Source organism: Nelumbo nucifera, chromosome 4 (assembly GCF_055504915.1).
Source record: "Nelumbo nucifera cultivar China Antique chromosome 4, China Antique-T2T, whole genome shotgun sequence".
In the NCBI taxonomy this organism is placed as follows: Eukaryota; Viridiplantae; Streptophyta; class Magnoliopsida; order Proteales; family Nelumbonaceae; genus Nelumbo; species Nelumbo nucifera.
In genome coordinates this window covers 4,680,664-4,693,897 of record NC_142652.1, presented here as the reverse complement: position 1 = coordinate 4,693,897, position 13,234 = coordinate 4,680,664, and the positions used below count along the sequence as shown (strand labels likewise).

General features: G+C 35.7%; 1 protein-coding gene across 4 annotated transcripts; it reads left to right on the top strand.

The window, feature by feature from the left end:
* The first annotated feature begins 2,630 nt into the window (after window positions 1-2,630).
* Window positions 2,631-11,411, top strand: LOC104591756 (MADS-box transcription factor 6-like). Of its 4 annotated transcripts, none has more exons than XM_088902753.1 (8): window positions 2,631-2,923; window positions 3,044-3,128; window positions 3,214-3,275; window positions 8,182-8,281; window positions 9,011-9,052; window positions 10,527-10,565; window positions 10,715-10,782; window positions 11,197-11,411. In XM_088902753.1, exons 1-8 carry the CDS (start codon window positions 2,742-2,744, stop codon window positions 11,225-11,227), a joined length of 609 nt encoding a protein of 202 aa, XP_088758879.1. In that variant the 5' UTR covers window positions 2,631-2,741; the 3' UTR covers window positions 11,228-11,411. The 4 variants fall into 4 exon arrangements, with proteins under 4 accessions (XP_088758879.1, XP_010249056.1, XP_010249057.1 ...); XM_010250754.3 differs by having other exon boundaries at window positions 11,194-11,411; XM_010250755.3 differs by having other exon boundaries at window positions 10,524-10,565.
* The last annotated feature ends 1,823 nt before the right edge of the window (window positions 11,412-13,234 follow it).

Sequence of the window (13,234 nt, the reverse complement as noted above, 5' to 3'; positions counted from 1 at the left end):
TCGCCACAGACTGCCATCGCCAGGTACGGGCATGACAGACGTGTCATGCTTTCCAAAGGAGGCAAACAGAACGCTACCTAGCAAGGGATCAGAGCCCTGCCACCGGGTCCAGCGGGTACGGATGTTAGACAGGGCTCCCCACAGCCTACCGGGCTACCGCGTACCGGACTTCCTGGGGCAGGTTTACCTCGGTACTGAGGTGCCTGCACTAGGGGCGGTGCTGCCCCGAGGTGCCTGCACTAGGGGCGGTGCTGCCTCGAAGTGCTCGGGACACTTAGCCAAGAACCGGGGTGCTTCCTCCTTGGGAAGGGAGAGCTCCGGGCCCCTTAGGGGGAGCTCGGGACCTTCCACGCTTGGTGGGAGTCAAAGTTAGCCAGGTGTCAGTCCCGGCGAGTTGCTTAACTCGTCGATTGGCCGGTGTTGGACTCGGCATGTCTCTCCCATCGAGTCACGGTCGTGCTGTCAGGCTGAGCTGTTCACTAGGCCAGGTCATATACATGTATCCCCAAACTATGAGATCGGGCCAAATCACCCTTCATCAGGGCGCGACTCCAAATCTCTTGGCCCTGAGAATTCTGGCTAGGTTATCGAAATCCCACAATACATTATCCCCGTGAATTGAGAAGATCTGCCCCAGTATAATATTTTGTAAATGGATGAGATATTTTCCATATATGACTGCAATGTTATGTGTGGGTAAACGTAGACAGAATTTGTGTGAACAGAGATCAGGACTCTTGGGAAACAGGCTGCATTATACGTTTGGGTGGGCCTTGATGATATACACGAAAAATGCCAATATGGGTCCCAGAGTTGCTGGCTCCAATGTAAAAAAAATAAATAAATAAATAAGTATAAAAAATTGATCAAACTGAAAAGCTAAACTCGACACGTTGCACAATACAATGGTGCATCATGAGTTCAGATTCCTCTTTTTACATTAAAAGGACATGTCAAAAGAACATTTCATATCGAGAAAAATAAGGTCAATAATTCGGGAATGAGAAACGTGTCTATTTGCCATTGAAGGTTTGGAGTTTGGTCATAAATTAATAATATCCTGTCTATCTCTCTGTCTTTCCAGTACCTCCTGCAACAGGCTATCCCACGGCCTTTACATCGAAGGTGTCCGAATCTATTCCTCACGAAGCGCACCTCACACCAACCACACGGGCACATCTGACCATCTATCGGGAACAACCATCGAAAACATTTTCCGTATTTTTATGTTATTATTCATGAAAAATGTTTTCAATCAATACACGATTGAATGTGCCTGTCTGTCAGGCTTTCCAATATTGTCTTGTCAGTTGTCACAGACCAGTACCGATGATTCAATTCCAGGAGAGCGCTTTCGCTGTGTAAGCTGTTGGGTATCACAACGTATCACTCACCCATTGGCTGGAAGCAATAATTTTCTACTTTTTTTTTTTTTTTTCTGGTTCTAGGTAATGTAAACGTCTTACGTAGGACGCTTCCAATGAGTGCGCGCTCACCGGAAAACTTTGATGTCATGTTGATTTGCGGTATATTCAGATTGCAAACGTCCTGTCAGACCCAAGCTGTAAGCCTGTACTGCTACTATATAACCGGATCGATCAGGATATAAATGTTTGGGAGAATGACCAATCAGCTTAGATTTAGATCAGAATTTTATAACCCCATATTACAGGGGAATGCATACTGACCGTAAATTAATACTAAATTTACGGGTAGAATGTGATTTATAGAGAGGGAAAGGGCAAACATTAAGGGGGGGGGGGGGCTGAAATTCAGATTTTTGCATCGGATGTTCTCCGGCCACGGACAGACTACTGAGTGACAAGTAAGAAAAATAAAATATATTTCTGATAGGGTTTGGAGTGAGTTTGGACTTTGTAGATTTGTCTCAGTCAAACTAAACTAAATTGTGATTACGAATATTGACTGATTATGGATGTATACATACACCATTACCACTTAATTAATTTAATGCATTTGATAATATCCATTTTAACTTTTGTATTTCAATTTGAAGGTATGAAAATAAGAAGACTGTGTCCCGTTTTTGGTTTGAAAGAAAGATGAGGTGCATGTAGGGTTGAATTTGATTGAATAAATCATCAATAAATATATAGTGGTGATAAAGATTGGAATATTAATATCAATTCACAACCTCAAGTAACAGCTATATGGTTTGAATTTTGAGCCAATGAATGATAGACACGGTAAGATATGAGAGGTTTATTCTAGTTTTTCTATCAATCAAATCATCAGGGGACAGTGATAGTGTTATTGACGTCATTAAGTTGGATTATGTGTTGTGCCGTTTATTTAAAATTCAAAATTTCAGATTATCTACTTTTTTACGTGTTGATATTTTATTGGATCATCTAACTCTGGTAATAACAGTGCGTGTATCTGAATGCGATGAAGCCGTAGACATATCAGCTAACTAAGATATTCCCATTGCACAGCACAGCAGTGGTATTCCCAATGACTGTTTAGGGATCAATATATATATATATAAATCGAATGGGTCATCTGTAGCAGCTACGAATTTGGCCGTATAAACGGATTACTGACGTGTACACTCCTGATTGGCTACAAAACCAAATGAAACAACTATTATTTATCCTGATCACCCGGCTTCTCTCTCTCACTTTCAACTTTAATTTCCACTCAGTGTCTCCCTCAAGTCTCAAAGTCTCAAAGTCTCAACTCTCAACCCAATCCAAGGCACGATCGAGCTGAAGTTCGATATGGGAAGAGGAAGAGTAGAGCTTAAGAGGATTGAGAAAACAACAAATAGGCAAGTAACCTTCTTTAAACGACGAAATGGGCTCCTGAAGAAAGCTTTCGAGCTCTCCATCCTTTGTGACGCCGAAGTCGCCCTTATCATCTTCTCCCCTACTGGCAAGCTTTACCAGTTTGCCAATCCCGAGTACCTTCTTCTTCTTCGCTACCTTCATCATTCAATTGTTGTTCTATATTCGATAAACACATTAATCTCTTCTTTTTCCCTAATTTCTCATTTATATTCTGTTTTTGCTATCGGGTATAGCATGGACAGGATACTCGCGCGCTATCGCTATGAAGTCAGAATGGCTCAGCCTGAGACCAATAATCAGACATCAAGAACAGCACAGGTCTCTCTCTCTCTCTCTCTCTCTCTCTCTCTTGTCAGATTCAGCTACTACTCACATTCTGATTCTGTTGTCTTAATGATCACAGTTCTGGAGAGAAGAAATCGAGGACTTGAGGAAATCGATACAGACCTTGGAGGCAAGGCACAGGTAAGCAATATATATACCAGCATAACATGGAAAACGTGTATTACGAGGACAACGATCAGTTTCTTTACACTTGTTTATTTGTATAAGAGTATTCGTAAGTTAATTTCCTAATAACATGACCTCCAAGGCTCTGATCATCTATTTTTTTTTTATTCGATCCTTTGAATTTTGTTGGAGATAGTTTTTCAACAAGCTACCATATATACAGACAGACGCAACATGTTTAATTCTAGCAGATCCGTAGCCCAAATTTCTACCAACGACGTTGTATCGGGCGGTTGAAGCAATGAGCCCATGACCTGGACAGCTGACCGGGGCCTGGCTTTTTTATGGTTTCGACTGGATCTGTGCACTAACAGTCTAATTGAACTGCCAAGCCGAGACCTGGACACCTTTCTGGGTTGATGGGTTGTTCATAAGGATGCAAACGGATCAGATATAATTCGGATAAAGGTGCAAGGTTCAAACTTCAAAGTATCAATATGAATGGCCGGTGAGTATTGTGCCGATGGCTTCCCGATATGCCTCTCCCGGATTGTATCGGGCCAGACCATGATTCAGAGGGTAGCCGAGCCTAAACCAACCCCTCTGAACCCGTTTTAAAAATAAATGAACAAAACTTATAAAAAAAAAAAAGTACTGAACCTTGGATAGGTGTACATCTGAATCCGATCCCATAATGTAAATCTTATGTCCAATCTGATCAGATCCAATAGATCTCACAAGGATCAATTTAAATTCGTATATGTTAAGGATGTCGAATATCTAAATCTGATTCAATCTAATCTAATTTATTTATTCATAGGTAATCAAATGATTAACATGACAAAAAAATAAGAGTTTATACAAAGAAAAAACAAAAAATTTAACCATTTTTCAACCATATATAACCAAACACTCCTGTCATCGTGCTTCTCCTTGCTCCAAACCCATTATACTAACCTCTCCTTAATTCTCTCTCTCTCTCCCCCTTCCCATCAATCTCAAACTGCCATCACACTGTTGATGAAGATAGAAGGAACATGTTTTGTTAGGAAAACTCGATATTGGATAGAAGTGGGAAGCGGATTTCACGTAATTGATCGAACTAGAGTTTTTGAATCATCCTATATGGAAATAATGGTTTAGAGAACGTGGCTAGTTCGGATTCTAAGAGGTCTCCGGATTTTTCTTCTTTCTTTTTTCCATTCCAACAATGGCAGGAGCTTTCTCTTCTTTCCATTCCACCATTCTTTACAATTTTTCTCTCCTCTGTTTTTTTCTTCAGATCAGCTTCTCTTTGTTATTTTCACTCCAACTGCTTTGGTTTCCTGTACCCGCTCCTCTGTGTTATTTTCACTCCAAGAGGTATGTATAGTGCTCTCTTTGCACTACTTGTTGCGGTATTCCTTTTCATATTCTAAATCTGTGTTTTGAAACTTAATTATACAAGCCAAAACAGGGGAGATTAATGTTGCGATCTCTTTTGGTAGCTGGGAAGTGGTTGGTTGGAATGCCCAGCTGTAGCCTCAGTCGTTTTTCGGACTAATCATCATCTCCGTCCATTTTTGGTCAGTTGAAATCTCACTCACTGGGCGCCATTTGAAACTCAAACATAGGTAGGTGTTCTCAAACTTTTTTTTTTTTTTTTTGTTCTCAAACACCCAGTTCTACCGTAGACGTTCTCCCACGTATTTTGGGAGTGAAATGGATACAAAAACTCACCCCAAGTTTGGTTTTCCTGCCACTGTGTTAAGGTTCAAATGGTGTAGATTTTTTTTTTCCATTTTCTCACCGTTTTTTTACAACTTTTACACTCATTCACTGTCTACAGTCACCGGAGACTTTTCTGACATGTTTTTGGCCTGAATGCGACAGAAAGACTGGCCATAGAACACTCCACGGTCGGTTAACGTCGACTGTGTCGAATAGCAGTGTTCATCTATCCGGATTAAGTCGTTAAGAAGATGAACTATTCGGGTTGGATTTTGTGCATTCTGACATAGATCCGACCCATTAATTTTAATAAAACCGGTCTACACCGGTTCCGATCCATTATTAAATTGGCACATTTTCAAGCCAACTTCGATATTAAACCAGCCCAGTATAGACTTCTTGAACCGATGTAGATGACTCTACATAAAATGTTAATTAATAATAATTATTTTAATTAATAATTGATCATTAATTATTAATGAATGGTATTTAAAACCGACCTACACCGGTTTTATTAATTGTTAATTAATTAATTAATTATGTTAATTAGCATTTATTAATTACATTAACAATTAATTAATGTATTTAACTAAGTTACTAATAATTAATTAATAACTAAATAACTATTAATTACATAAGTTAATAAATAATCATCACTTATTAATAATAATAACCAAAATTTCAATATTTATAAACATTTAAAATAAGTAATCATCATTGAATCTATAATATTATACTGAATAATCAAATATTATAATATTATAATACTAAATATTTATTACAGTAAGTCTGAATCTATAATATTATAATTATTATAATACTGAATAACATATTATAACTTAATTTAAAATATCATGTCAGTAATTATTTTCAGTATTTAGTAAGAATAATTACCTACAATAAGTCTGACTTTTAAAATTTTCACATTTTTTATAAATTAATGTAATTACTGTAAAAGGTAATTATTATGTTAGTAATTATTGTATATTTTTCAGGAAAAAAAGTTAAAAAGTGAAAAATGATAACTAATTATATTGAAATCTGAAATTTCAAAATAATTATTGAAAATAACTGAAATTTGTTAATGGCTATTGAAATTACTTATTTTAATTATTATCAATATTTATAAACATTTAAAATAATTAATGATGATTGAATATTTATATTTTTTACTTGTTTTCAGTAATAATATATTAATTATTACACTGAGTAATAAAATATTATAACATTATAATACTGAATATTTATTACAATAAGTCTGAATTTATAATAGTACTGGAAATATTATTATTTTAAGCAATAAAATATTTACAGTAATAAAATATTATTACTTTCAGAAATAATAAAATATTTACAATAAGTCTGAATTTTTTACAAACTTTAATTATTGATTTCAAATTTTCATATTTTTTTTATAAATTAATGTAATTACTGTTACCAGAAAGTTTAGTAGTTTTAAGTTCTGAAAATTCTGATGATAATTGGTTTTAAATATTGTTTTGAAATCTGAAATTATTGGAAATAAAAATAATAATATCAAAATATAAAAATTCAAAATGATTACTGAATATTTATTACAATTTCAAGTAGATTTTGGAATATTTTTTTATAATTTAAAATAACTAATAATTACCAGATATTTATTATAAATATTTTTTGAAATTTTGAATAACTAAAAATATTATTACTTTTCAATAACAGTACTCAAAATAAGTTTGAACTTTCAGTAATAAGTCTTAAGTTATAAGTCTATAATATTATAAATATTGCTCCAATTTTATCTTTCAACAAATGATATAAGGGTTTATCTTTCCATTAAATCCCTTTGTCATCATATTCGATATTGGGATTTCCGCCCCACTAATATTAAATATAGAACTAATCCCAACATTCACTCCGAAAATCCCTTACCCCTCTCCTTGATGTTGGACATGAAATCCAAACACAAGGAGCTCTAATTGAAAAGCTGGTGAGGACAAAATAGGGAAGATGTATCTTGCCCCCTAGTCCAACGACTGAATCCATGCCATAATTGGATGATACCATTTGTTTCAACCTTTATATTTGATTGATTGCCGGTTCTAGACAGTAGTGATACAATCATGCTTCTCAAGGGGTAAGAAGTGTCAAAAGTATTGTTCATTCATTATTTGTGGTAAAAGGATTATTTTTGGTTCTCTATTTAGTTGTTGTGAGAGGTTCATCTACGTTGAAAGGTTTGTTCTATAAAATTGTTTATATTTGTTATGTACTTGCTTCTCATAGAATCTATACTCCAGAAAGAGTAATATTTTTAGCTAGGTATATTAGAAAACACCACTATCACAGTTTTTAGGTGATTTTGGACGATGATACTTTCACACCAGTTTTAGGTGATTTTGGACGATGTAAACAAAAAATGAACAACTGAATGGCAGAAGAGAAAAGTATTCATTTAGGAATGTTCGATATTTATAGATACAGTGAGAAACTAAATTAGGCATGTGACTATGTGTTGCCAGCTAGAAGACTTCTACATTTCTTGAATTTGTTACAGCCGTTTGGAATGGAATGTTCTCCATACTTAGTGTGGATAGCTTTCCCAATGCAAGGTTACAAAAGGTTGTTAGAATGGTGTGGGCACAAATTTGCCCTGATAGAAGCGGATCTCGATCATAGCAGTTGAAATTTTATGACACTCAATGCCTTGGTGAGTATGTCAGCGGGCTGTAAATGAGTGGAAAATGTGGAACGTCGTAATGTACCGACATTGAATATGTTCCCTTATGAGTCTGTTTCAAAAGCATTCGGAGGACAGAGTTCAATGCAAACTAATAGACTCTTAGGTGGGGTGTGCAATTCGTGGTTATTCTGAGAAGGCTATGGTTCCAAAACCATACCAACTCTTGTTTAGAAATAATAACATTTTTATTTTCAAGAGGTGGTGTTATTCATGGTTGATGACATGTGTGCATTGAGTCTGTGTTCTATGATCATCTGGAGACCTTACCAAACAGTTGGTTGGCACCTTTCATCAATCAAGCATATTGAGAGAAGTATGAGGTTCCAAATTATTAATAAGTGGAGACATTGGCATGTGAGGCACCATATAACTTCTATATCATGTCTGTGAAGTGTAAACAATGCTGCCTAGTAGAAAAAAAAAAAGGGCATAAAAACTTGTATTACATTTAGCGTTCTTCGTTGTGATTAATATCTTCATTTCTTACAGGCATCTTGCTGGGGAAGATATCTCGTTATTGGGCATAAAAGAGTTACAAGAACTTGAGAGACAGTTGAAGATTGGGGTTGAACGCATCCGCTCCAGAAAGGTAAATATTTATTTATTATTCCACAAAAGACACATATGAAAATTGGTGTAGGTAATGTACGAATATCGATCAGGTATGTATGATTTGAAAATTAGTGGAACCGAAGCAGAAAATAACCCTGACCAAGTACCCACCCTTGTGAGTTGGCACACAAAAAGGTATTAATGGACCTGGATATGGATAGGCTGGATTGGACCAATAACCTTTCAGGTCTAGCTGTAGACATATATATCCGTTTTTGGTTCTTGGAGTTTCCGATTCCGATGCAAGTTTGACAAATTGCTTTTTATTTTTCATGGAGTTAAACCACAGCTATGGCCTATGGTAGCCCGTCGCCCGTACGTACCCATAATCCCCTATCCTTGGTGATACTGTCACAACTCACAATGTGATTTCGTTCCAACTCAACGCTATAATCACTCAGAGAACTTACCAACTGCGCCGATTCTAGGAATTTCTTAGACCCTAATATAATTAATATTAGGATTTCTGTGTACATAATCTAAGATTATCCTTTATTAATTAGTGGTTTAAAGCTATTTGTATATAAGACACATATGAAACGTTATCTAAGCCAAAGCCATTTAAAGTTGTTTTTGTTCTCTCCTTTTATTCTATTTCACGTTTTCAACTTTTACCAGTGCAAAAATAGAAATAAACCTTTGCTTGGTCCTGTTGAAGATGTTTCACCCTTGGTTTATCTGACTAATTACTTATCCTCTTGAACAGAGACGTGCAATTTCGGAAAGCATCAACTTATTGAAGACAAGGGTGAGTATCCAACCAAACCAAAAGAAACACAAAAGGGAAATACATTTGTTTCTAATTCACAAAAGAGTTCAGAGAAACTCAGTACGTATCACCCTTTTGAATGGTTCATAAAATCAAAAGAACGAAATTGGTTTCTAATCAAGGTATTGTATGAAACCTCTTAACAGCTTTCTCAATTGCAATAATTCTTTCAAATAACCTCATCCTATTTCAGTGATATATGAATTATTTATTTATTGACAGTAACATATGCTCATAGCATGTGGAGATTTTTTTTCTTTCTTTCTTTAATTTTTCCTGTTGTTTGGCTTGTTCTTTCTTTTGATTTTCTTCACGTTGGGGTGGATTATTCAACAAGTATATATACACCTTACATCCATAAGATGTATGGGTGTTAGTTACAGGTGGGGGATGTCGATACTGGCTCACCCCCTAAGGAATACCTAAAGCTTGGGCCCTGGGCCATGGCTCACCCTACTAACCTAATCTAGGGATATTTCAGATTGTTCAATTCTTCGTTGGCTGTCCGGCCCATGAGATGAGCCCACAGTCCGATGTATAGGAGAATAGGACTTTTTCTTAGTGAAATTGCCTCACAATCGTCAATCAATAGAAACAATGCACAGATACATTTAGAGAGGAAATCTTTATTAATTCCGTACCCCAGAAAACTAGTTAAGATGATTTGGGCATTTTGATGTTTATTTTATCATTATTTTCGCTCCCATTATCAGAAATGCAACTCTTGATCAATTTTTACTGGTGGAGACATGTCCTGACTAGGACTAGCTAGGCCCATTTTAGCTAGCTTTACCTGTTATTCATATGTGCTTGCCTAGTAATTTCCCTCGGTGGGTTGTATTGTCCTATTTTCAAAGATTCTCTTTTCAGCATTAATTGTCGCACTAGAACTAGAAGTAGTAGTAGTATAGGGAGTGTTTGGGTTTCGCTTTTACACCACTCTTTGATTCTCTCAGAAAATTCGGTTTATCCTTTTCGTTTTCTTGTTCACATAGGTTACACGTTATATTCAATCCTATTCGATGCATTATTTTTCTTTCCAAGAGTTTTGCTTTCAATCTTTGATCGATTCTCTCATCAAGACGTTTATGCATTAGATAAAAACTAATGAAATGAGACAGAAATCAATTTTTTATATTGCAAAAAATTAATGGAATGAAACCATTTGGAGACTACCATGTTAATTAAGGATACGTGTTTACATCCTCACCACCGTTACTGTTCTGATATGCATGCTTTGATAAGATAATCATTATCTATTTGTACACTAACTCTATTAATTTGTATAATTAAATATTGATTGGTGGTGAGGATAAAATATAAATACATGCCAAAAAAAAAACTTACTCTCTTTGGGCAATTTGAATTCTTCTAATAGGAACAGTACAATTACTTTATATAACAATATTAATTACTACGACTAACTTGCAATAAATTCATTGAAATGCAGCAGAAAGCATTGCAAAATGACAATGCTCGTCTCCAAAGACAGGTAAAGTTTTGAGCATTACTTATATATATATATATATATATATATGTTGATTTTGAATTGAAAGTAATTTTGTCCATTTATCAAAGGGGAAGAATGTAGAAATATTGTATTTGGTTTAATTTGTTGATGACATGCATTTCGATGTAAAGTTGCATGTCGAGAATTCAATTTCCAGCTTCTGGGAAGGAAGGAGTAATGCATGCCTTACATTTCAAAGGTAAAACCAGCTTCCAGACGCACTAATTATTATGATATAATAAGAATGCATGGTTACTGTATTGTATGGATCAGTTTGGAAAGATTACAAACACAAATATATATATATATATATATACAAAATTTTGCACTTTACATATTTGTATTCCTTCCAAATTCAAAACTAAGACTATTTATTGTCACACACCGTTGTAAAATGCATTATCCCAATTCAACAAGGATTGTTGATCAATCTTTTTGATGGATAATCATAGCCATATGATAGTCCATATCACTCATCATTATATTAACAATCACATTTATCCAAATAAATATATGATGAATGTATACGATTATGGTAATATATAAACAAATTTAAATTCACACATTTATTGAATTATTTCCACTCTTGTTGAATGTTGTTGAATTGCAGCAGCAGGCCTGGTCAGGATGAAGCCGATCCCTAATTGTAATAACTAATAAGAGAGGCACAAGCAATATACAATGTTGCTGAGTTGCTTTCACCTATCTTGGAATTCTATAGTCATGGGTAAATTCTGTATGTTTGGAAACACAAGTATATATCTCTCTACCTTGTATGAATGGATATGTTTTTATACTTGAGTAATATGGATGTGCTACTAGCTAGTATATACCTTAGTAGTTTCATGCCTTAGTGATGGTTCAGAGATCACTGCTATTTTGATGGATGGTTCAGATCGGCTACACCATCCTTCCAACCGGCAGAAATAGAGTAGGTCCTGTCACAATAATGCATGTCATCTCCGTACTTGTGGATTCCACGTTTAGTGTCCATACCTTGTGGGAATGCTGATGATTCAAATAATTACTTCTGTTGACTTTTTGTTTTGGATCGTGGATTTTAGGATTCAGTCCAGAAATTTTATTTCCACCCTAAGGGTGGACTGAATGTTTAAAATCCTTTTTTTATATTTTCTGCGATAGCTCTGTTGACTTTTGTGATTCTAAGAATCACTTTTTAAGTTTGGATTTATGAAAATTATCGGAACTAATTCTTTTTCTGTGTTCAAAACTCTCGTTCTAAGAATTCAGTATAGAAGACATCTGTGCTTTTGCATCAAATATTCCTTTGGGGTCATTACCAAAATTCATTCTAAGAATTTATTTATGAAACTAAGAAAATTAAGCTTAAAAAAGAATCATTTTTGCTCTAAACTCATTCTACTAATAATGATTTTTTGGAGTAGAACTTTAACCAAACACAGCCTAAAATTTTGGGCCTTCAAATTCAATTCCCATCCAAAGCTGTATTATTACTTTGGCAAAACCCTAAATTAAGGTGGGAACCTCACTGATGATTGATGAATGGTCTGGATTATTGACCACGTACAGAATTCCTCAAGAAAATCTATACTATCTCAGCCACGGGGACAGATGATGTGGCCAATCCAATTCTGATTATCAAATCGGAGATATGCCCTCTGGATTGACCATCTCTTCAGTTTGCTAGTCCGCCGCAGCAGCTGGAATTTGAAACGTATTACGTTCCATTTCTTGGATATTCACTCATGTTAACGGTTAACCATAGCTTCAACTGCATTTTATTGATGACCATAACTATAATTATATGAGAAAAGAGTGACTTTTGACTCACTTTTCCAATCTGCCGTGAATTGCAGCCACACGTCTCTATTATAAATTAAAATATGTGTGGCTGCAATATATTCCTACCCACATCTCCTGTCGTGACAACTCCTAAGCAAAATATTCCTACCCACTGCCAACTTTACGAACTGATCACAATCAAGAACTAAAACTAATACAAGCTTCTCGTAACCTTAAGCATCTGATAAGATAATAGATTACATAACAAACGCACTGCTAACTATAACTTTACGAACTGATCACAATCAAGAAGTAACTAAAGAAGATTTTGATCGGTGCAGAACCAAAAAACTAATACAAGCTTCATAACCTTTAAACATATATGTGCTACTAAACTTGATAACAAACGCAGCCAACCATATATATAATCACTACAGTAATGAAGTACCCGTCCGTATTCATCAAGTCCACGAACTGGGAAGAGTAATATAATTTTATTTAATGAAAAGAGTAGAGGGCCAAGTGATCAACTGATGATCACTCCTAGTACGTCTGTTTATCCGTCTCGCCATCCAAATCAGCTTGTTCGCGCCTGAAACGCTCATGGACATAAGAGATGTAGCTTTCGGCCATGATATCTTGATCATCATCATCATCACCACTAGTACCAGTAGGGACATCGACATAGCCACTGGATAATTGAAGACCAGCAGCATCCGGTTTCAGCAACGGCGACACATTCTGTTTCGGAGGAGGCGTTGAAACCTCCTTGTCAACAACTAATATCGTCGAAGGAGATGGGTTCGCTAGCTGCTGGTTTAGCATCGCTACTGAATTGCGTGGTAGAGGAGGAGGAGGAGGAGGGCTTTGCTGCTCGATACAAAGGC